This window comes from Gouania willdenowi, chromosome 5 (genome assembly GCF_900634775.1).
Source record: "Gouania willdenowi chromosome 5, fGouWil2.1, whole genome shotgun sequence".
Taxonomy (NCBI): domain Eukaryota; kingdom Metazoa; phylum Chordata; class Actinopteri; order Blenniiformes; family Gobiesocidae; genus Gouania; species Gouania willdenowi.
The window spans coordinates 475,670-497,747 of record NC_041048.1 but is presented as its reverse complement, the minus strand read 5'-3'; the positions used below and the strand labels follow the sequence as shown (position 1 = coordinate 497,747).

The following is a 22,078-nucleotide window of genomic DNA, read 5'->3' as shown; positions in this document are numbered from 1 at the left end:
ACAACTGGATGAAGCTGAATTGAATTGAATTGGTTGGGAATCAAAGGCAAAGGAAATACAATCCTCTGCAGACAGACATGACATGCACAACAATAAGGACCACTCATGACCCAAAAACAATGCTGTCTTCCCCCTTAGGACAGCTGATGAGTCAGCACCTATTAAAGACCAAAGGTGATGGGGGAGCATTTTGAGGCACCCTTAAACAGTCTCAGTTTATTTCATTGTCCTGGAAGAACTCCCAACTCCACCCACCATCAGAGCCTTGACCACACCCCTTCCGCTGCAGAGGTACAAGCTGCCATTAGAGAACTTCAAAATAATACATTTCCAGGTCCAGGCACAAAGAAAGGATGCAAACATTGTCACCATATATAAAAACAAGGGTGAGAAATCGATGTGTGGAAACAGGTGGGGTATAGACCTCCTCTCTGTCTATGGTTAAGTCCTGTAGAATGTCAGACTTATCAAGTCCATCATTGAAGACCTGCTGCTAGAATCCCAGGGTGGCTTGAGGAAAAGCAGAACCACTGAGGACATGATTTTGCCTCATGGCAGCTGCAGGAAAAATGTTGTGAGCAAAAGCAAAACTTCTTCATGGTCTTTGTATATCTTTCCCTTTGATACGGTTCACCAGGACCCTGTGTGGCAAGTACTTTTGCATTATGGTTGCCTGGTGAAATTTGTGAATATCCTGCAGCAGTTCCATAGTTTGATGAGGGCCAAGGTGACCATAGGTGGACTGGACCTAGATTACAGACTGGATGAGAACCTCTTAAACATCAGGAGGTTCTATCACAAACCTCAGACTGCTACACCTACTGGAGCTCCAGTAGCAGATGATTGTGTCCTTATGGCGCACACACCAGAGGCACTGTGGGCCTAGAGCAGAACCTGTCAATACATCAAAGACCAAAGTCCTCTACCAGTGGTCCTCAGAACCACCACATACACCATCAATCTGCTCCACTGCCAATTCCCCACCCTGCCATCGTTCCACATTTCAAGTACCTTAGAAGTATCCTATCAGATGATTGTCTTATCAACAAGAACATCCAGAACAGGATCAATCAGGCGTCAGATTCCTTTGGCTGATTGAGGAAAACATTCTTCTGCAATGGAAACTGCCACCTCAACACAAACTTTACAGTTTACAGAGCAAAATGCATTTAAACTCTTCTCTACAGCTGTGAGACATGGACTAACTATGGCCACTGTTACGCCCCAGTCTAGGAGCTCCAGGACGCAACATAAAAACGTAATCAAAATAAAACTCGGTCTCCAAAAACCACCGACAACGGGTTCCAAAAATTAACACAAATTTATTCCTGAACAAAAAACGGGCTGCCCTGCAGTTACAACATACAATAAACAACAGTATGATAAGAAACGGACTACATAAGAAGGAAAATAAAGTGCACTAGATATATACAGGTGACAAGCTTAACAAAACAAATAATAATCACTTCACAAACGAATTCGGAGCCAGAGTTTTTCCTACGGACAAAGGAGATGCGGCTGCTGTCAAGGTTGGTGAACCCCGACTGACAGTTGCGCTGGCTTTTTGAAAGTGGTGCCATCCTCCCCAGCCAATCCGGGCTGCCCACCACTCCTCCTGCTGGCAGCCAATCCTGGGAAGCATCATCAAGCTGTTCCATTTGGGAAAACATCTCACTCTGTCACAGAACACACCCCAGGCAGCAACAAACAACCAAAGCACAAACTAAATACTAAATAATACGGCGAGGGTCGTAACACCCCCCTTCCCAAAATCAAACATTTCCCCCAAAATGTTTGATCCCAAAAAGTGGTCTACATTCTTGACAGGGCATCAGCCAACACATTTTCAGTACCTTTTTTATGTACAATGTTTAAATTAAAATCTTGAATTAACAGGGACCACCTCAGTCTCTGGTTGGAATTTCTGATCCGATTCAAGACCACGAGGGGGTTGTGGTCGGTGTAGACCACCACAGGCAAAGACTGGACCCTACCTCAAAGTGCTGTAAAGCAAAAAGTAGTGACAATGCTTCTTTTTCGATGATGCTATATCCCACCTGGTGTAGGTTGTATTTTTTTGAGAAATACCCGACGGGATGATCGATACCACACGCATCCTCCTGCAGCAGCACCGCACCCACACCTCTATCGCTTGCATCTACCTCCAGCTTGAAGGGGCGCTCGAAGTCAGGTGCAGTCAGAACAGGTGCACTGCACAGAAGAGCTTTAGCAGACTCGAAAGCTGCTTGACAGGCAGGAGACCACACAAATGGTTTTGAGGGGCTGGTAAGGCTGGTGAGAGAAGCTACAACTTCGGCAAATTTTTTTACAAAACCCTCTATAATAGCCAGCCATGCCCAGAAAACGGCAAAGCTCACGCCTATTCTGAGGAATCGGGAAACAAAAAATAGCCTGGACTTTATCAGTCAAAGCACGCACTTGACCCTGGCCCACCTGTTTCCCTAAATAGGTTACCGTTGCACGCCCGAAATCACATTTGGCTAGGTTTAATGTTAATGAGGCCTGCTTTAATTTTTCAAAAATGACATACAGGATTTCCAAGTGCTCAGCCCACGTATTGGAATATGCCACGATGTCATCCAAGTACACCTCACAATTTTTGACACCCCCCAAGACCTTATGCATTAGGCGTTGGAAGGTGGCAGGTGCATTCCTCAGGCCGAACGGCATCACTGTATACTGTAAAAACCTGTCGGGTGTGACAAAAGCTGAGATCTCCAAAGCTCGAGGTGTCAGAGGAACTTGCCAGTACCCCTTAAGTAAATCGAACTTTGTAACAAATTTAGCTGAGCCCACACGGTCCACACAATCCTCCATCCTAGGCAAAGGATAGGAGTCTGCCTTCGTAACATTATTTAATTTTCGAAAGTCAGTACAAAAGCGAGGTGTTTTGTCTCCTTTTGGCACAAGAATACATGGGGCACTCCACGCACTAGAGCTAAACACAGCTAACTTATTCTCCAACAAATATTCGACCTCCTTCTCCATGAGTGCACGTTTGGTGGGGTTAACCCTGTAAGCGTGCTGTTTAATGGGGGTATGGCTCCCCACATCAATGTCATGTGCAACAACATTCGTACGTGAGGGAGTATCAGAGAAAAGAGGCAAGTAGTTTTTGATCAGTTTACAAATATCTCTGCGAGATTAACTGTCTAAATGACTTAAACTCGCTTCTATATTTTTTAGGGAGTCTGAATTTTGGAGGCGAGAGCAAGGCTCCATATGGCTGAGATGCAAGCCTTCGCTCTCCGGATAATATTGGGTTTGGGGTACCTGTGTAACCGTTGACACGACATTTTGAGGAACGGAGGAAGCGGAAGAACGGGCGAGATATAGCTTCAGCATATTAATGTGACACACACGGGACTTTCTACGACGGTCTGGGGTGCGAATAACATAATCAGTGTCACTTAATTTTTTATCCACTTCATACGGACCACAAAACTTTGCCTGAAGGGCTGAACCAGGAATTGGAAGGAGTGACAACACTTTGTCCCCAACTTCAAATTTCCTTTGAACTGCTCTTTTATCATAACGTTTCTTCATCTTCCCCTGGGACACAGACAGGGCATTGCGCGCAGCCTCGCACGCCTTGTGTAAACGCTCTCTAAAGGAGCACACGTAATCGAGCACATTGTGGGTCGTATTCGATTTATCAATCACTGACAAAAACTTTTCTTTCAGTGCCCGCAGAGGACCACGCACCGTGTGTCCGAACACCAGCTCTGCGGGACTGAAACCGGTGGACTCCTGCACACTCTCTCGTGCAGCTAAAAGAAGGAATGGTAACCCATCGTCCCACTCTTTCCCCATTTCCAAACAAAATTTTCTCAACATCGACTTTAACGTTTGGTGAACAACAACCAAAGCACAAACTAAATACTAAATAATACGGCGAGGGTCGTAGCAGCCACCAATCAAAACTGCTGGAGGCTTTACACCTAAACACCTCATGCTTAAAGTGACCTGGTGAGACCATATGAGGTCCTATGAAGTCCTCCAGAAGACTGGATAAAGAAGCATAGACACTACCATCATACACCACCAGCTAAGATGGTTTGATGGTTAGTAGGACATCAGCAACTACACCTAGGGCCACTACACCCCAGACAATGCTCCACAGGGTTAAAAAAAAAGAGGCTTAAGGACCAACTAAAGACCCTGAAGAAGTGTCCAATCAACCCCGTCGACCAAGAAGCTGCTGCAGCGGAACACTGCTCTAGGCCTGGACTCTGGGAACAAGGATAATGTGTATATATATATATATATATATATATATATAGTTGTTTGTGTACCTGGGAAGTTTCGATGGGGGGAACATGATTCTCAGTTTGTTTTGTAGTTCATGAAACTCTTCAAAGGTTCTCTGAACCAATAGCGCCTCCTGCTGGCCTTCATGCTCCACTTTAACCACAAACTCCTGAAACACACACACACAGTTTACACCATAGACGTCATAATACGTAGACGCCGTATCGACTGCTGCCACCCACTGGAGTGGTGCGTCAACAAGGCGGCCATCTTGGACCAGTGGCAATCGCTCCTACAGTGTATTACATCTATAGAGGAATTATGTGTTTGCAATATCAAAGTTATCATGAATCACTCAATTCTCAAGTAATTTTCACGAAGTTTGTTTGTAACAAATGTCAGACAGACAGACAGACAGACAGACAGATAAATAGAAAAAATTAAAAAACTTTCAGATGCGCTTAGGTTTTTATTGACAACGTTGTTTAAGGCAATACAATACACTTGACAATTATTATTATTGTATAATGGTACTACTAGTGTATTATTGTTATTCTTGTAAATATCATTACATTATCACATTATTGTATTAATATTTATTATTATTATTTTATATCATAGTTACTGGTATTGTCACAAACACTACTGGGAGCACCAAGTGTTGGCAGTACCCTCTCGTCCCTATTCTCCGCTGGTACAGATAAGTGCTTAAATAGTTTTGGGTTTGCACGCTGTTAAGATTAGCGCCAACCTATCTAGTTTGTCCTTTAAATATTTGCTTCCTAGCCAGATATGACCAAATTCTGGTTGTGAGTTTGGCGCTTTGTATTTGAGTTGTAATAAATCCTTCTGAGAATCATTCACCGTCACGTCTTGTTGTCCTGCGCTTGAGCCTCTGCATGAGCTCAGCAGGCAATGAGACCGTCAGTAAAACGCCAGGCAAAATTTCTGTGCAACAAGCCGTTGTTAATTAAGGTGTAACTCTCGAACAACATGCAGCGTTGCTACAGAGTCTAGTGTAGAGTAATAATGCCTTATTGAGACAGGTTTTCTCATTACCTGGCAAAGTTAATCAAATAGTTACTTCAATTACTTAGCCTGTTGCAGCAGTTTCAACTCTTGCTGCAAGTACTTCTGCTAACATTGACCCCGCTATGCCTCAGTTAGTCCACAAACCTCACGATCCATTACCGGAACGTTATAGCGGTGATGGAAGCTCATGTCAGGCCTTTTTAACGCAAGTTTCTCTCATTTTTGATTTACAACCACTCTCGTACTCCTCAGAAAGGGCTAAAATGGTAAATGGACATGATTTATATAGCGCTGTATAACCACACTGAAGCAGTCCCAAAGCACTTTACATATCAGCTCATTCACCCAATCACTCTCACATTCACACACCAATGGAACAGGACTGCCATGCAAGGCGCAAGTCGACCACTGTGAGCAACTTAGGGTTCAGTGTCTTGCCCAAGGATACTTCGACACATAGTCAGGTACTGGGATCGAACCCCCAACCTCTCAATCAGAAGATGACCCTCTACCACCTGAGCCACGGTTGCCCTAGAGCAGGGGTCACCAACCTTTTTGAAACCAAGAGCTACTTCTTGGGTACTGATTAATGCGAAGGGCTACCAGTTTGATACACACTTAAATAATAATTAGGGAGATTTTCAAAAGGGGGGGAATAATTCAATTTCACAGTGTTCTTTTATTTGAAAAACACATATAAAGTAAAGAACAAATTCCACAGTACCCGTGCAAATGGTAAATGGTGGTAGTAGTAGAATAATTAAAATAAATAACATAAAATTAAACAAAAAAGACATACATTGCATAAATTATCCATCAATCTATGCAATGTATGCTTGAAATAAAAATAATCAACAAAAGGAAAATTAAACATAGCCTATACAACAATGGCTATAACCATAACAGAAACACTTCCCTACACATGGTTGGATTTGATTTTCTCCAGATTTCCTCACTGACATTGTCCGGGCGGACCATCCTTCACTGAGCGTCGTTTCCGGCCGGACAATAATAACGATTACACCTCTTCTTATGCGGTGTAATCGTTATTATTATTACAACAATATTATTATTACAATAATATAATTACACCGCATAAGAAGAGGAAGAAGAGTCTTCTTCCTCTTCTTATGCGGTGTAATCGTTATTATTGTCCGGCTGGAAACGACGCTCAGTGAAGGATGGTCCGCCCGGACAATGTCAAGCAGAAATCAGGAGAAAATCGGGAGGGTTGGCAAGTATGTATTAAACACAAAAAACACTTTACATTTTAAGTGTTTATATATATGTATTGTCATTTCTAAGTTACATGTAAGTGTGATTTAAACAAGAATAGCTAAATAAATAAATCTATATATATAAAAGCTCACTGGTAAGTGCTGCTATTTGAGCTATTTTTAGAACAGGCCAGCGGGCGACTCATCTGGTCCTTACGGGCGACCTGGTGCCCGCGGGCACCGCGTTGGTGACCCCTGCCCTAGAGTTTCTAATTAGTTTGCTTTCTGGTCCATACTCATACTTGCCATTTGTAGACGAGATGAGGAAGGTTTTTGACCACCCAGTTCAGGGAAGGGATGCTGGTCGCCATCTATTGACCATCCGCCAAGGTAACCGAAGCGTCTCAGAGTTCTCCATTGAGTTCCACACCTTGGCAGCATCTAGTGGTTGGAATGGTGAGGCTCTTCAGGGAGCATTCCATACTGCACTCCAGACTCCATTAAAGATGAATTGGCCACACGCGACGAAACCCGCAGCCTGGATGAGACCATAACTCTTGCCATTCGGACAGACAACAGAATGAGAGAACGCCGCAGAGAGAAGAGATCTCGACCTGGAATCTGTCCGATCTGTTCTTGGGGAATGTCAAGACCCCCCAGGTCTTCCTCGTCCTTTACCTGAACCCATGCAGCTTGGCCGCACCCTGCTTTCCCCTCAGGAAAAACAACATCGACGGACACCAACAAGTGCATGTATTGTGGTAAACCAGGACACTTCATCGTGGCCTGCCCAATTAAGTTAGGAAAAGACCAGGCTCACCAGAGAAGGGAAGATACTGGTGAGCCAAGCCACGTCTTCAGGAAGTCCTCCTTGTCTGCAAGTCCATGCTTCCCTTTGCTGGCAATCTAGCCCAGTTTCCATCCTGACCCTCATTGATTCAGGTGCTGAGGGAAATTTTGACAGCCAGTTAGCTCCTGTCTGTCATGAAACCTGCCTGCACTCCGCCTTGACTCCTGCAAACCCCTCTTTATCCAGCCCGGCCCCGTCCATCAACCTCAGTTCAGTTCTCCAGGAGTATCATGACCTGGCACCAGTGTTCAGCAAGGAGGATGCCTTGTCCCTGCCCCCACATTGTCCATACGACTGCGCAATAAATCTCATTCCCGGTGCCATTCTTCCTTCCAGACGCCTCTATAATCTCAATAAACCAGAACAAATGGCTATGGAGACATACATTCGCTGTAGGGATCATCAGACCATCATCATGACCCGTGGCAGCTGGGTTTTTCTTCATGGATAAGAGGGACAAGACTCTCCGTGCATGCATCGACTTCCGCGGAATGAATCATATCACTATTAAGAACTCTCACCCTCTGCCATTGATCAACTCTGCTTTTACTGCACTCCATGATGCCACAATCTTCACCAAGTTGGATCTACAAAATGCCTACCACCTCATCCACATCCATCAGGGAGATGAGTGGAAGACGGCTTTTAATACCTCCTTAACACATTTCGAGTATCTTGTCATGCCCTTTGGCCTTACCAATGCCCCAGCGGTTTTCCAACATCTCATCAACGACGTTCTTCAGGATATGATTAACTGGTTCGTCTTTGTTTACATCGATGACATACTAGTCTATTCCAGGAATGCAGAGGAGCATACTCACCATGTCCGTCAAGTTTTGGAACGCCTCCTCAAGAATCGTCTGTTTGTCAAAGCTGAAAAATGTGAGTTCCACGCTTCAACCGTTTCCTTCCTCGGCTTCATCATTGCCCGGGGGAAGTGAGGAAGGACCCAAAAAAGGTTTCTGCTGTTGAAGACTGGCCCACTCCCAAAAATCGGAAGCAGTTGCAGCGGTTTTTAGGGTTTGCTAATTTCTATCGCAGGTTCATTAGAAATTATAACAAGATTACTGTCCCATTAACCTCTCTCACATCAGGCCATTCTTCTAGACCCCCGAGGCGGAACGTCCTTTTCAGGATCTAAAGCGGCGTTTTGTCTCTGCCCTCATTCTGACCCCACCAGTCCCCAGTTTGCAGTTTGTGGTAGAGGTGGATGCATCTGATATGGGAGTTGGAGCAGTTTTGTCCCAACAATCCCCGGTGGACCAAAAACTACACCCCTGTGCATTCTTCTCCCATTCACCAGGAATTGCTGGTGATGAAACTGGCTCTTGAGGAGTGGCGGCACTGGTTGGATGGAGCGGAACAACCATTCATCATTTGGACTGACCACAGAAATTTGGAGTACATTTGGAGTAAGAGACTCAATGCCCATCAAGCCCATTGGACTCTCTTCTTTGGAAGGTTTAAGTTTGCTCTGTCATACTGTCCTGGATCCAGAAATGTAAAGCCTGATGGCCTGTCCCGACAGTTTGCGGCAGGGGAGTCTGCTGGTGAACCCGACCCGATTCTCCTCAAGTCTTGTGTGGTGGAATCCTTGACATGGAACATTGATTCAAAGGTGCAAGAGGCTCTGGAACTTCACCGTGATTCAGGAAACGGACCACCAAGTCTGCTGTATGTACCTGACTCTGTTCGTTCTCAGGTTCTCATCTGGGCCCATTCCTCTCGGCTTACTTGTCACCCTGGTACCACACAAAATCTGGAGGTGTTGAAGAAGAAGTTCTGGTGCCTTCCTTGGACAAGGATACCCGTGAGTTTGTCGCCGCTTGCTCTGTTTGTTCTGCCAATAAAACCTCCAATAAGCCTACTGCTGGGTTGCTCCAGCCCCTGCCTGTACCTCATTGCCCCTGGTCCCATATCGCCATTGACTTTGTTACTGGTCTACCATTGTCCCGAGGTAACACAACCATTCTTACAATCGTTGACCGATTTTCCAAGGCTGCTCATTTTGTTGCCATCCTCAAGCTTCCTTCTGCCAGGGAGACAGCTGATCTGCTCATCCTGCATGTCTTCAGACTCCATGGCATTCCATCGGATATTATTTTGGATCGTGGGCCTCAGTTTACTTGTTTACACTCAGTGTGGAGATCATTCTGTTCTGTGTTGGGAGCTAAGGTCAGTCTCTCCTCTGGATTCCATCCCCGGTCCAATGGCCAGACGGAAAGAGCTAATCAATCCCTTGAGACCCATCTGAGATGCAAGACCTCTGACAACCCCACTGCATGGAGTAACGTATTGCCATGGGTCGAATATGCGCATAACTCCCTGGCTAACTCTTCTTTTGGCCTCTCTCCTTTCCAGTATTCCCTGGGGTATCAACCACCTTTGTTCCCATCTTGGGAAAAGGAGATTTATTTTTTATTTATTTATTCAGTTCATTTCCGACATGGTTGCATTCATCAAAAATTCACTTTGACATTCAGAGCAAAATCACATCATTGTTTTTTTTTTTTTTTTGTGTCTTTTTTCATGCCGGAAAGGGCGACGGAAAAAATAATTTTGCTTATCCACATCCGTCCCCTGATTTGAACACAGATAATTTTACGTCAAACCTCGTTTCTCCGTATCTCCACGAGCTTTCTTTTCCAGTCGTTGTTTACGTTCCTCCAACTCTCCAAACGAAAAGTTCTTCTTCTTTCGGAGTACCTTCATATCCTCGGAAAGTCGCCTCAGCATACGATGCATCAGAAAGGCACATGCACATACACATACCCCCATCATTAGCAGGCCAAAGATCATGACTCCTAGCAGATAGATGTCCTCCACATCTTCCACTGTCAACTGGGAGAGACAGAGCATCTGGCTTCTCCCTCGTGCATCCATGACATATCCACTTGGGTATGTGTCCTTTGGACACGCTGGTTCGTGCTGTAGCAATTGCCTCGTCATGAAGATTTTGTCAATGGCGCTTAATGACCAGTTAATGAGTTCCATGTTGTCGCTGTAGAGTTCGATGAAGAGTTGACTTGGGACCTGTATGCGTGTAGAAATATCCTCCGTGTTTTCTCCTTAAATCTTGTCATATTTACGGATTGTTGTGTCTCTGTGTCAAGGTTATTCCAGAGGTTCATGGCTCTATACACAGTACTATGTTTACCAACGTTAGATTTGACCCTGTCTGGTCTGAACACATTATTATGTCTGAAGTCGTAGGAATTTTGATTGTATGTGAAACGTTTTTGTATTTGATGTGGTAGTTTTTTAGATGAAGCCCTAAATGCATGTATTTGTGTGTTGTAGTGTATTATTTCTTGCAGTTTTAGGTATTTTGCCTTCTCAAATAAATCGTTTGTGTGTGTGTTGTGTGGTGCTTTATGTAAAATACGTTTTGTAGTTATTACCCCATATTTCAGAGCAGTAATTTAAGTGCGATGCTATGAGTGAAGAATAGATTGTTTTAAGTGATTTGGTATGTAGGATTTGTTGAAGCTTCCATAGGATGTAACTGCTTTTGGCAACTTTGTTTTTAACTATTTTTATATGTTTTTTCCAGGTCAGCTTGTCGTCCATCCAAACCCCTAGTGCCCTATATTCTTTTACTTGTTCTATTATTTCCATGTTTAGTTTCAGTCTTATATCTCCTGTTATTTTTCTCTTTCCGAAATTGATGAATTTTGTTTTACTGACATTTAGGACTAGTTTATTTACATCTAACATGTCTGAATTTTTGATAGTTCTTCATTTGTTGACTCTAGATTGCCATCCCATCTTTGCAAACATTCCTGAGACATTGTGAGAGGACTTGGAAGAGAGCCAGAACCTCTTTATTAAAGGCAAGTCGTAGGATGGAACAACAAGCCAATCGCCATCGCTCTCCTGCCCCAGTCTAGGTAGAAAGTTTGGCTTTGGGTTAAGGACCTACCTTTAAGGGTTGAATCTAGGAAGTTGACTCCCCATTTTGTTGGACCCTTTTCTATTGAACGTTTAGTTGGTCCCAGTGCTGTCCTTCTTAATCTTCCCTCCTCTATGAGGATCCACCCTACTTTTCATGTATCGCAGATAAAGCCTACTAGGGAGAGCCCCATTGGCCTCCCCAGTCTGTCCCCCTCCTCCTCCAAGGATGGTGGATGATGCCTCGGTGTACACCGTCCGACGTCTGACTGATGTTCGTCGACGAGGACGTGGCCTCCAATATCGTGTCCACTAGGAGGGATATGGACCAGAGGATAGTAGCTGGGTACCACGGGGGGGTACCGAATTCTGGTTGTGAGTTTGGTGCTTTGTATTTGAGTTGTAATAAATCCTTCTGAGAATCATTTATTGTCGTGTCTTGTTGTCCTGCGCTTGAGCCTCTGCATACTGGCCGTGACAGGTATTCTCATTGTATTATTATTGTTATTGCTATATAATTATTATATTACCTTATTATTATTATTATTATTATTATTATTAATAAATATAATTTATTATTAATATTATTGTGTTTATTATTGATACTGGATTCTTATTATATTATTTTGTTATTGTTATTATTATTATTATTATTATTATAATAACCTATACTATTACTATAATATATCATCATCATTAATTATTGTAGCCAAAGAACTGAAATATTCAAGGATGTGGGTGTGGAGATTAAGTGTTCAGTGGTAAAACCAGCATTTTAAATATATCTATATTATTATAACTATATATGTGAAAAAAAAATGAAACAGTTTGGAAATCGGTCCAAATTTCAACAAATAATTCTACTTAGAGATTGAGAAATATCTCTTTCTGTTGTAATGTCCATGCACCGCTGCCTCTACCACCATCGGTCCAAGATGGCGGCGCTGTTGTTGTGTCCCTCCACAGTCGATGCGGCGTCTACGTATTATGATGTCTATTGTTTAAACCATAGACTGTAAAGAAAATGGACGGGACAAGCTCACGGTGGAGTGAAGCTTTTATTTTTAGAGCTCCCCCTGCTGACTGGTTGCAGTATAGGCCATAAGCCCCGCCTCCTCAATGATAACAGATGGGATGTGGGTTAAACTGTAAAGTTAAAATACTAATCATTTTTTTCCAAAGCTAAACTCTGCTGTGATCATTAGTTATTATCACCCTACATTATGTTCAAGTGATCATTTTTCTGTGAACTTTGTTTTAAATAAGTTATATGAGGTTGAAGAATGGGATTTGATGTCATATATGACAATGATTGACAGCCGTGGGTATTGCATAGCTCTCTTTGTGAATAGCAGTTACGTCGTGAAGGAAATCTAAGACACCATTTAACTTTTCTGTTCAGTTTTTTGGTCTTTTTTGAGCTACTAGTACTAGTACTAACCTCTATGATCTGATCATCTGAACAAGATGTTGGTAGAATTTCCAGTGGGGAAGACACTTAAGTTCTTGGTGTAGCGGGGCTGTGTAGGTCCTCAGGGCAGTATGCTAAATGGGCGGAGCGTGTTACCAGGGCTCCTCCTGCTGAACTCTACTGCACAGACTCTGGCACCAAATGACGTCAAATTTGCAAGATGGCAGCGGCCCTAAGTGCTGTATTTTGGCTTCAAGAACATTGAGTTGGAACAGCTACAGTACACGCCCACTGGTTTACACGTGTGGATCATTTGTGTGTGTGTGTGAGTGTGTGTGTGTTTACTCACCAGTCCCCTGGAGGTGCGTTGGGTCTTGCACACATAGAGGCTCCTGAAGGGAGTGTGGCATCTGGTAGACTTGCCTCTGGGAGCAAATGAGAGCGTGGGACGCTCCTCAGACGAGGAAAACTTCATCTGAGCCAGATTATGGATGAAGAAGTTCAGTTTGGTGGCTACACTGCCCAGACTGGACTCTATCAACCTGTGCACAGGGGGCAGAGCCACAGTGGGAGCTCAGTCAGTGGGCGGAGCCACAGGGGGTGGAGCTCGTGTTACCTGGTGAAATACATGGTGGCGTCGGCCTCAGACTCATTAGGTCTCAGAGCATCGTAGACGTATTTAAGATCCTCCAGATCAGAGAGCTGAGGAATCCCACACGACAACATCTACACACACACAAATTATTTTTCTTGTATTTTGAATTTCTTTGTCTGTGTGTGTGTGTGTGTGTGTGTGTGTGTTACCAGGCCCAGCAGGTTGAGGAACAGTTGTGTGTGTCTCCGTATACTATTATAAGCGTCACAACATAGATCAACAAAGTCGTGGAAGCGTCGTGAAGGTTTTTCTCCTCCGTTGATGACGTACGCCATGTCAGAGGTAAACACAAAGGGAGCGCGGTCTCTGTTGGCCAATCAGAGCAGAGAGCTGGGGTCAGGTGACTGTCAGCCATAATCATCATCATGATCAGGGCTTGACCTCTTGATGTTCCCAAACATCTGGGCGTGGCCCAGGAACTTCCCAAAGTCGATGTGGAACATGTGTCCGCTGCTCTTCAACATGATGTTGTCGTTGTGACGGTCACAGATTCCCAGCACGTACGTGGCCACGCAGCAGCCCGCACACGAGTAGATAAAGTTCTCTACGGCCTGGGGGAGGAGCCACAGGCTGTCAGCAGGGGTCGCTCACTCTGTGTGAGTGTCTGTGTGTATGTACCTTGTCGTACTGCTCCTCCCCTGGGTTGTGTTTCTGTAACCAGTCAGCGAGTGGGCGGTCCTTAAAGGATCCTGTGACACCGTGTTCCACCTGGATTTTCCTCAGAGTGTCAGCGTGAGGAACCATCTCCACCATACCTACACACACACAAGTCAGACACACACACACACACACACAAGTCAGACACAGACACACACACACACAAGTCAGACACAGACACACACACACACACACAAGTCAGACACAGACACACACACACACACAAGTCAGACACAGACACACACACACACACAAGTCAGACACAGACACACACACACACACAAGTCAGACACAGACACACACACACACAAGTCAGACACACACACAGACACACACACAGACACACACACACACACACACACACACACACACACACAAGTCAGACACAGACACACACACACACACAAGTCAGACACAGACACACAAGTCAGACACAGACACACACACACACACAAGTCAGACACAGACACAGACACAGACACACAGACACAGACACAGACACAGACACAGACACAGACACACACACACACACACACACACACACACACACACACACACACACACACACACACACACACACACACACACACACACACACACACACACCTCGTCCTGGGCCCGTGGACCAGCACTTGAACAGAACCATCCTCATGTCCAATCCTTCCTGCAGCCAGATTTTATTCATCATACGAATCATCTGCAGCATCAGCATGTCCTGCCTCAGGTCGTCTCCAGACTGGATGGAGACAGGTCACAGGTTAGCACACGTTAGGTTACCATGTTAGCAGGGTAGCACTGGTTAGCACGTTAGCAGGGTAGCAGGTTAGCATGTAAACAGGTGAGCAGGTGAGGTTTACCTTGAAGATGACCTGCACTGTATCTCCTAATGGGTCCACGTTGGAAAAGGAGAGTTTGAGTGGAACAGCATTGGAGTGAAAAAAGGAACACAACTGGAACACACACACACACACACACACAGATCAGTGTGTGTGTGTGTGTGTGTGTGTGCGTGTGTGTGTGTGTGTGTGTACCTGTGTGTTGATGCCTCTAACCAACACTGTGGGGTTCAGAGGAAGTCTGCAGCTTTTGTTCACAGAGAAGAAATGGTTCATTTCCTCCAGACTGTCAGTGAGGACAGACTAAAGAAGAAGAAGAAGGAGAGATGCTTGGCTGGACAGGGACACCAATGTCCTGCTGCTAAAGCTAATAGATACAAGGACATGTCCTCCTCAACTATGTCAATACACAACATTTAGTAGAGAATACAAATCTTTCATTAACTTGTAATGGATGGAGAAGCTTGGTTTTTAGGAATAAAATGCTGTAGGATGATTGGACAAATGAGCGCGTAAACATAACCTCAACCTGTACGTCTGTTATTACACACACACATACACACCCACACACAGACACACTTGTCCTCACCTGCCGGTTGGACAGTGGAGCATCTCTGACCTTCAGGGACACTCTGTGAAGGACGGAGACGAACCAGCTCTGACGGTTCAAGTCGTCTCTCAGTCCTCGCCCGACGCAACACAGCAGAGCAGCCAGTAGGTGCTGATAGCGAGCACCAAACTGTCTGTCCTGGAGACTGTCCTTCAGCAGCCTGGGACGCACCGGACACAAACAGACACACAGACAGAAAAGGTACAGACCACATGACAGAAGAACAGACAGGGTGTTTGTCTGAAACTGACCAAAACAGGTAGTGTGCGATGCAAACATCTCCAATGGCTCTACGGAGCAGGAATCGAACCAGTGCGCTGTCCAAGTAACACTCGTACTTCACAGCCTGAGACACAGAGAACAGCTGTCATCAGGCCTGGAACAATAAACACAACCAGAACCCCAATGAACCCCAACATACCTAAACAAACCCAGTAAACCCAATAAACCTAAATAAACCCAACAAACCAAAACATTCCAACAAACCCCAACAATCCCAACAAATCCAAAAGAACCCCAACGTACCTAAACAAACCCCAACAAACCCAAATGTACCTAAACAAACCATCATGATCATGTAGAGCTTTGAACAGGAGAATTTTAAACTCTATTCTAGATTTTACAGGGAGCCAATGAAGGGAAGAACCCATAAGAACCACAACGTACTTAAACAAACCCCAACAAACCCCGACAAACCCCAACAAACCTAAAAGAACACCAACGCACATAAACAAACCTCAACAAACCCCAACAAATCCCAACAAACCTCAATGAATCCAAACGAATCCCAACGTACCTAAATAAACCCAACAAACCAAAACATTCCAACAAACCCCAATTAACCAGACAAACCCCAACAAATCCAACAACAAACCCAATGAACCCAACAAACCCAAACAAACCCCAATGAACCCAACAAACCCAAACAAATCCAACAACAAACCCAAAAGAACCCCAACAAACCAAAACAAACCCCAATTAACCCAACAAACCCAAACAAACCCCAATGAACCCAACAAACCCAAACAAACTCCAATGAACCCAACAAACCCAAACAAATCCAACAACAAACCCAAAAGAACCCCAACAAACCAAAACAAACCTCAATGAATCCAAACGAACCCCAACGTACCTAAACAAACCCAACAAACCAAAACGTTCCAATAAACCCCAACAAACCCCAACGGACCCAACAAACCCAAAATACCCCAATGAACCCAACATCCGCAATGTACCCCAACAAATCCCAAAGTACCTAAACAAACCCAACAAACTAAAACAAATCCAAACACTTCAACAAACCCCAATAAATCTAAACAAACCCCAACGTATATAAACAAACCCAACAAACCACAATAAACCCAACAAACCCCAAAGCAGGGGACAGTTGGACGGTGTGAGACAAAATTTCTAATAAGTGTCTCACCTGGACAAGCTGAGGCAAGACATCCAACAGCTCAGAGTCTGAGATTGTCTCCATCCACTGGACAGCTGTTCTCCTCAACTCCTGGTCCGGGAATCTTCAGGGGACACGCGGGTCAGAGAGAGGACAGGAGGACATGAGTGGCCAAGTGGTAACTCACGAGGCGTGCAGCAGTCCCAGTGCGTCCAGATGTCCCGGACTAGTCCACTGTCTGAGCAGAGCATAAACTTCAGGTAGACACGCCCACTCCCAGCAGGGGGTGCTGGCAAGTACCAATGGGAGCGCAGCACAGTCGGACTGACAGAAGGACTTCTTTTCCCACAGCAGCTGCTTGTCCTCCGCTGTCAACCTGAGGACAGACAGGTGCATAACTGACAGGCGTGTAACTGACAGGCGTGTAACTGACAGGTGTGTTACCAGAAAAAAGTCTTCTTGTGCAGCACTTCCTGGACCTGAGTCTGGCTGACTGAGTCCAACCTGCTGAAGTCGTACTGGGGACAGAAGTCAGCTGGAGATGGTGTGTCAAACTGCACCTGGAAGGAGGAGGTGGGGAAGTCCACCTGACAGACATGTGTGTGTTAGGCCCTCACAGTGCCCCCACCAGGTCCCACACACACCTCACCTGGAGGACGACACTGTCCGGTTGGCTGAAGTTAGAGGAACCGGTCTGAGAGTTTTCTGTCCGAGCGTCCGTTGAAGACCACAGACCGAGTAACTTCCTGCCACAGGTGAGTGAGCTACACACACACACACACACACACACACACACAGAGCGTAAATAGTGTGTGTGGGTGGGGGGGGGCTGGGGGACACTGAGGGACCCACTGTCTGAAGTTGAACAGAGGCATAGAGACCCAGCCAAGTGTCTCCACGCCTCGTCTCTGCCGGGGCTTGTCCTCAACCCCCCCAGGAGGTGGCACAGGCGTGGCATGCAGTGTGACGTTTAACTGGGACTCCCGAGGTAACTGGTTCACCTGCACTGGGAAGCACACCCTGTGGGGCAGAGTTACAGGTTACCCACAGGAGAGTCTGTGATGGTAATGATGTCATACCTGTGGTCCCACAGCACCAGGTGGAACAGGTACTTGCTGACCCCCTGTTTGTTGGTGTGCTGTGGCGCACAAAGCTCCGCCCCCCCGTGAGTCAGAGAACAAGAGAGGAAGAAGCCCTCGTAGCTGCAGCCAATCAGAGAGCAGCACAGGAAAGAGGTCAGTCAGTCAGGACTCCTCTTCTAAATATGTTCATGGTGCTCTGAGGAAGCTCCTCCCCCAAATGTCTGTGTTGTAATAAGTGTTGATCATGTGATGAATTGTTCTTGTTTTCACATGAACTCAGTCTGTTTGCATCCAGTGTTATTTAGATTCTAATTCTTCTTCTGTGGTAACAATAACTGTCTGTTCCTCTAGGCTAACGTATGCTAATGTATGTTAACGTAGGTTACTACATGTCTGTGATTGGTCAGAAGCTTCAGCTGATCTGGAATTGGAAATGTTGGGTTAAGTCAAGCCTGCTACTACTACCATAGAGATATCAGGATTAATTATCCAGCTTCTTAGTACAGGCCGTGAGTGTGTGTGTGTGTGTGTGTGTGTGTGTGTGTTCTACCTGGTTGCCCAGGTGATGGGGATGCGGTGAGCGGCGTACACACTGAATGACAGCAGGCTGCTGATGAGCCCCGCTGCCTGCACAGTTCCCATAGCAATGAGGGTGGGCGGAGTCAGCAGGAAATTATTGTTAAACGTGCAACAGTAGAGCTCCACCAGGTCCAAAATGGCTGCCGTCAGCGCCTCAACCACCTTCTCTGAGGGACCAGACACATCAAGTGACCTACGGGTCACTTGATGCAATTGATCAAGTGACCTATTGATCAGGTGACCTACCTCTGTTCTCTCTGACTGCCAGCACTGATGCATCCTGTGGAACAGAGACATCAGAGTGAGCTGAAAGTGATAAACACACACAACACACACACACACACACACACACACACCACACACACACACACACACACACACACACACACACACACACACACACACACACACACACACACACACACACACACACACACACACACACACACACACACACACACACACACACACCTTGATGACGCGGGGCTGCAGGCGACAGGGGCATGCTGGGAGCTGACTGAGCGCTGAGGTCACATCCTGTGTTTCCACAGCAGCCAATGAGCTGCAGAGAGCCTTCACCGATTGAACCAGACGCTCCACGTGCAGCAGAAGCTCGGTCTACACACACACACACCCTTAGACTAGTGTGTGTGTGTGTGCGTGTGTGTGTGTGTTACCTCTGACAGTAGGAAGCTCTCAGCCTCATTATGAAACGTGTCTAACAGCAACGTCAGAGCCTCTCTACACAACACACACACACAATACACACACACACAAAACACACACACAACACACACACACCACACACACACACAAAACACACACACACACACACACACACACACACACACACACACACACACACACACACACACACACACACACGTTAAAGCACTGATCTTCTCCTCCCATTGGTTCTGTGGCTCCGCCCCTTACCTGGTTACGGTCTGTCTGATTGGTCGCTCCTGGAGCAGGATGCTGTGATTCATGTTGGACGGAGTGGCATCGTCTTCTTTCTGTACACACACATTGAGAATGTGCGTGTGCGTGTGCGTGTGTGTGTGTGTGTGTGCATGCGAGTGTGTGTGTGTGTGTGTTACCGTGCGACACAGCTCATTGTTGATCTCTGATCTTTTGGTCAGAGACAGTCGGACGTCCCAGTCAAACTTTAGACACTGTTGAACAAACTCCAGACTGGACAGAGTCTGAGAGCTGACACAACACCACACAACACACACACACACAACACACACACACACACCACACACACACACACCACACACAAACACACACACACACACCACACACACACACACACACACACACACACACACACACACACACACACACACACACACACACCACACACACACACACCACACACCACACACACACACACACACACACACACACACACACACACACACACACACAGATTAGAGAGCTTGTGGTGCATTCAGGTTCCACTCAGACAAACTGACTTGTTGAGGAACTCTTGGCGTCCACAGACTCTGAGCAGGAAGTGATCCACGTTGTGATGGTCCAGGTCCTCATGAGCATAGCACAGAGTCTGGAAGATCAGCAGGTCCACTGTGGACGACCCTGGTCACACACACACACACACACACACACACTGAGGCTAACACACTGAGGCTAACACACTGAGGCTAACACACACTCTCATACCGTCACAAGTGAAGGTCAGTGGTTCTCTGAAGAGCTCACTGATGATGGTGACCTTCACGCTCTGGTTCTGGTTCTGCTGCTCTGGTCTGAGTGAAGCCGACCACATGAACCCTGTGTTTTTGGAGCTGTCACTGTGTGGGAACGCCGTACGCAGCCTGGACAGATGGAGAGTGAGACATTAGCTGGGGTTCCATTACAGATTTTTGCAAAATAAAAGCGATATTTTTAAATGTCGACAAAGTATAACAGTTCTTTGAACGTGTTTCCATTGAAGGTTGTTTTGGGGGCGGAGCCTGGTAACTTTGGTGAAATCTCATCCCAGATTGTTTCACGTCTAATAATGACTAATTATTATTAAGTCTAATAATGACTAATTATTATTAAGTCTAATAATCACTAATTATTATTAAGTCTAATAATCACTAATTATTATTAAGTCTAATAATCACTAATCATTATTAAGTCTAATAATCACTAATTATTATTAAGTCTAATAATCACTAATTATTATTAAGTCTAATAATGACTAATTATTATTAAGTCTAATAATCGCTAATTATTATTAAGTCTAATAATGACTAATTATTATTAAGTCTAATAATCACTAATCATTATTAAGTCTAATAATCACTAATTATTATTAAGTCTAATAATCACTAATTATTATTAAGTCTAATAATCACTAATTATTATTAAGTCTAATAATCACTAATCATTATTAAGTCTAATAATCACTAATCATTATTAAGTCTAATAATCACTAATTATTATTAAGTCTAATAATCAAGGAAAAGAGGACTGCTGTCAGCAAGTATCTGAGTCTGGATCTTTAGAAGATAAAGACCAAGTCAAAAACCTTGGTGTTCTGATTGACTCAGATCTGACGTTCAGCATCAGATCAAATCTATCACAAAAACATCTTCTACCACCTAAAGAACATCTCCAGAGTGAAAGGTTTAATGACTCAGAAAGATCAGGAGAAACTGGTCCATGCTTTTATCTCCAGCAGACTGGACTATTGTAATGGTCTTCATCAAACATCTACAGCTGGTTCAGAACGCTGCAGCTCAGGTCTGAACCAGAACAAAGAGGTCAGAACACATTACACTGGCTCCCAGTCAGCCTCAGAGGAGACTGTAAAGTTCTGCTGCTGGTTATAAATGTGTGAATGGGTTTGGTCCAGAATACATCAGTGAGATGTTAGTCAGGTATGAACCCAGCAGGTCTCTGAGATCTATGGACACAGGTCAGATAGTGGAGCCCAGAGCTCACAGTAACCATGGTGATGCTGTGTTTAGTTGTTATGCTGCAAAGAAGTGGAACAAACTGCAGCAGAGCTGAAGTCAGCATCACATGTGAACATTTTTAAATCAAAGTTAAAGGAACTTTTTTCTCTACTGTGTATGATTGAGAGAGATTTATGGTCATGTTGATGATGTCATGTGTTTGTTGATGATTTTACTGATGATTTTAATGTTCTTATTGATTTTAAACTCTTAAATGTTGCACTTTTTGATCATGTAAAGCACATTGAGTTGCCTTGTGTATAAAATAAATTTGCCTTGCATCCAGTATACCAGCTATTTTAGCTCCTTTTCAGGTTATAAGCTGAATCTTCTCAGAAGTGTTTGTTTTCCTATTAATGAGACTGCTCTTCATCTTCAACACACAGATTTTTCCTTTAAATTTTGTATTAGTAAGACAGATTTAAGTGTCTTGGCATCAATGTTTCCCACACACTTTTAAAGAAGGAGCAGTTTGCCACTTTCACTGATTGGCTGAGTAAACACAGTAAAAATGAATGTTTTACCAAAATGTCACTTCTTGTTTTAAAATATTCCGCTCTTACGCTTTCAAAAGTTTTTTTTTTTTTTTTTTAAATCGCTTGACCAATTAATGGCCTC

General features: G+C 44.7%; 1 protein-coding gene across 1 annotated transcript in view; it reads right to left on the bottom strand.

Moving 5' to 3' along the window:
• Nucleotides 1-22,078, bottom strand: part of pik3c2b (phosphatidylinositol-4-phosphate 3-kinase, catalytic subunit type 2 beta) — a 38,110-nt gene that overhangs the window by 6,713 nt on the left and 9,319 nt on the right. Inside the window, 25 exon segments of the mRNA XM_028447750.1 lie at nucleotides 4,317-4,441; nucleotides 13,023-13,215; nucleotides 13,290-13,399; nucleotides 13,478-13,634; nucleotides 13,710-13,879; nucleotides 13,947-14,083; nucleotides 14,592-14,721; nucleotides 14,843-14,935; nucleotides 15,017-15,124; nucleotides 15,411-15,591; nucleotides 15,683-15,777; nucleotides 16,858-16,951; nucleotides 17,015-17,203; nucleotides 17,272-17,414; nucleotides 17,477-17,591; nucleotides 17,680-17,847; nucleotides 17,907-18,029; nucleotides 18,460-18,655; nucleotides 18,735-18,768; nucleotides 18,960-19,106; nucleotides 19,166-19,229; nucleotides 19,425-19,504; nucleotides 19,589-19,700; nucleotides 19,970-20,090; nucleotides 20,175-20,329. Coding sequence (XP_028303551.1) covers nucleotides 4,317-4,441; nucleotides 13,023-13,215; nucleotides 13,290-13,399; nucleotides 13,478-13,634; nucleotides 13,710-13,879; nucleotides 13,947-14,083; nucleotides 14,592-14,721; nucleotides 14,843-14,935; nucleotides 15,017-15,124; nucleotides 15,411-15,591; nucleotides 15,683-15,777; nucleotides 16,858-16,951; nucleotides 17,015-17,203; nucleotides 17,272-17,414; nucleotides 17,477-17,591; nucleotides 17,680-17,847; nucleotides 17,907-18,029; nucleotides 18,460-18,655; nucleotides 18,735-18,768; nucleotides 18,960-19,106; nucleotides 19,166-19,229; nucleotides 19,425-19,504; nucleotides 19,589-19,700; nucleotides 19,970-20,090; nucleotides 20,175-20,329 — 3,240 coding nt within the window.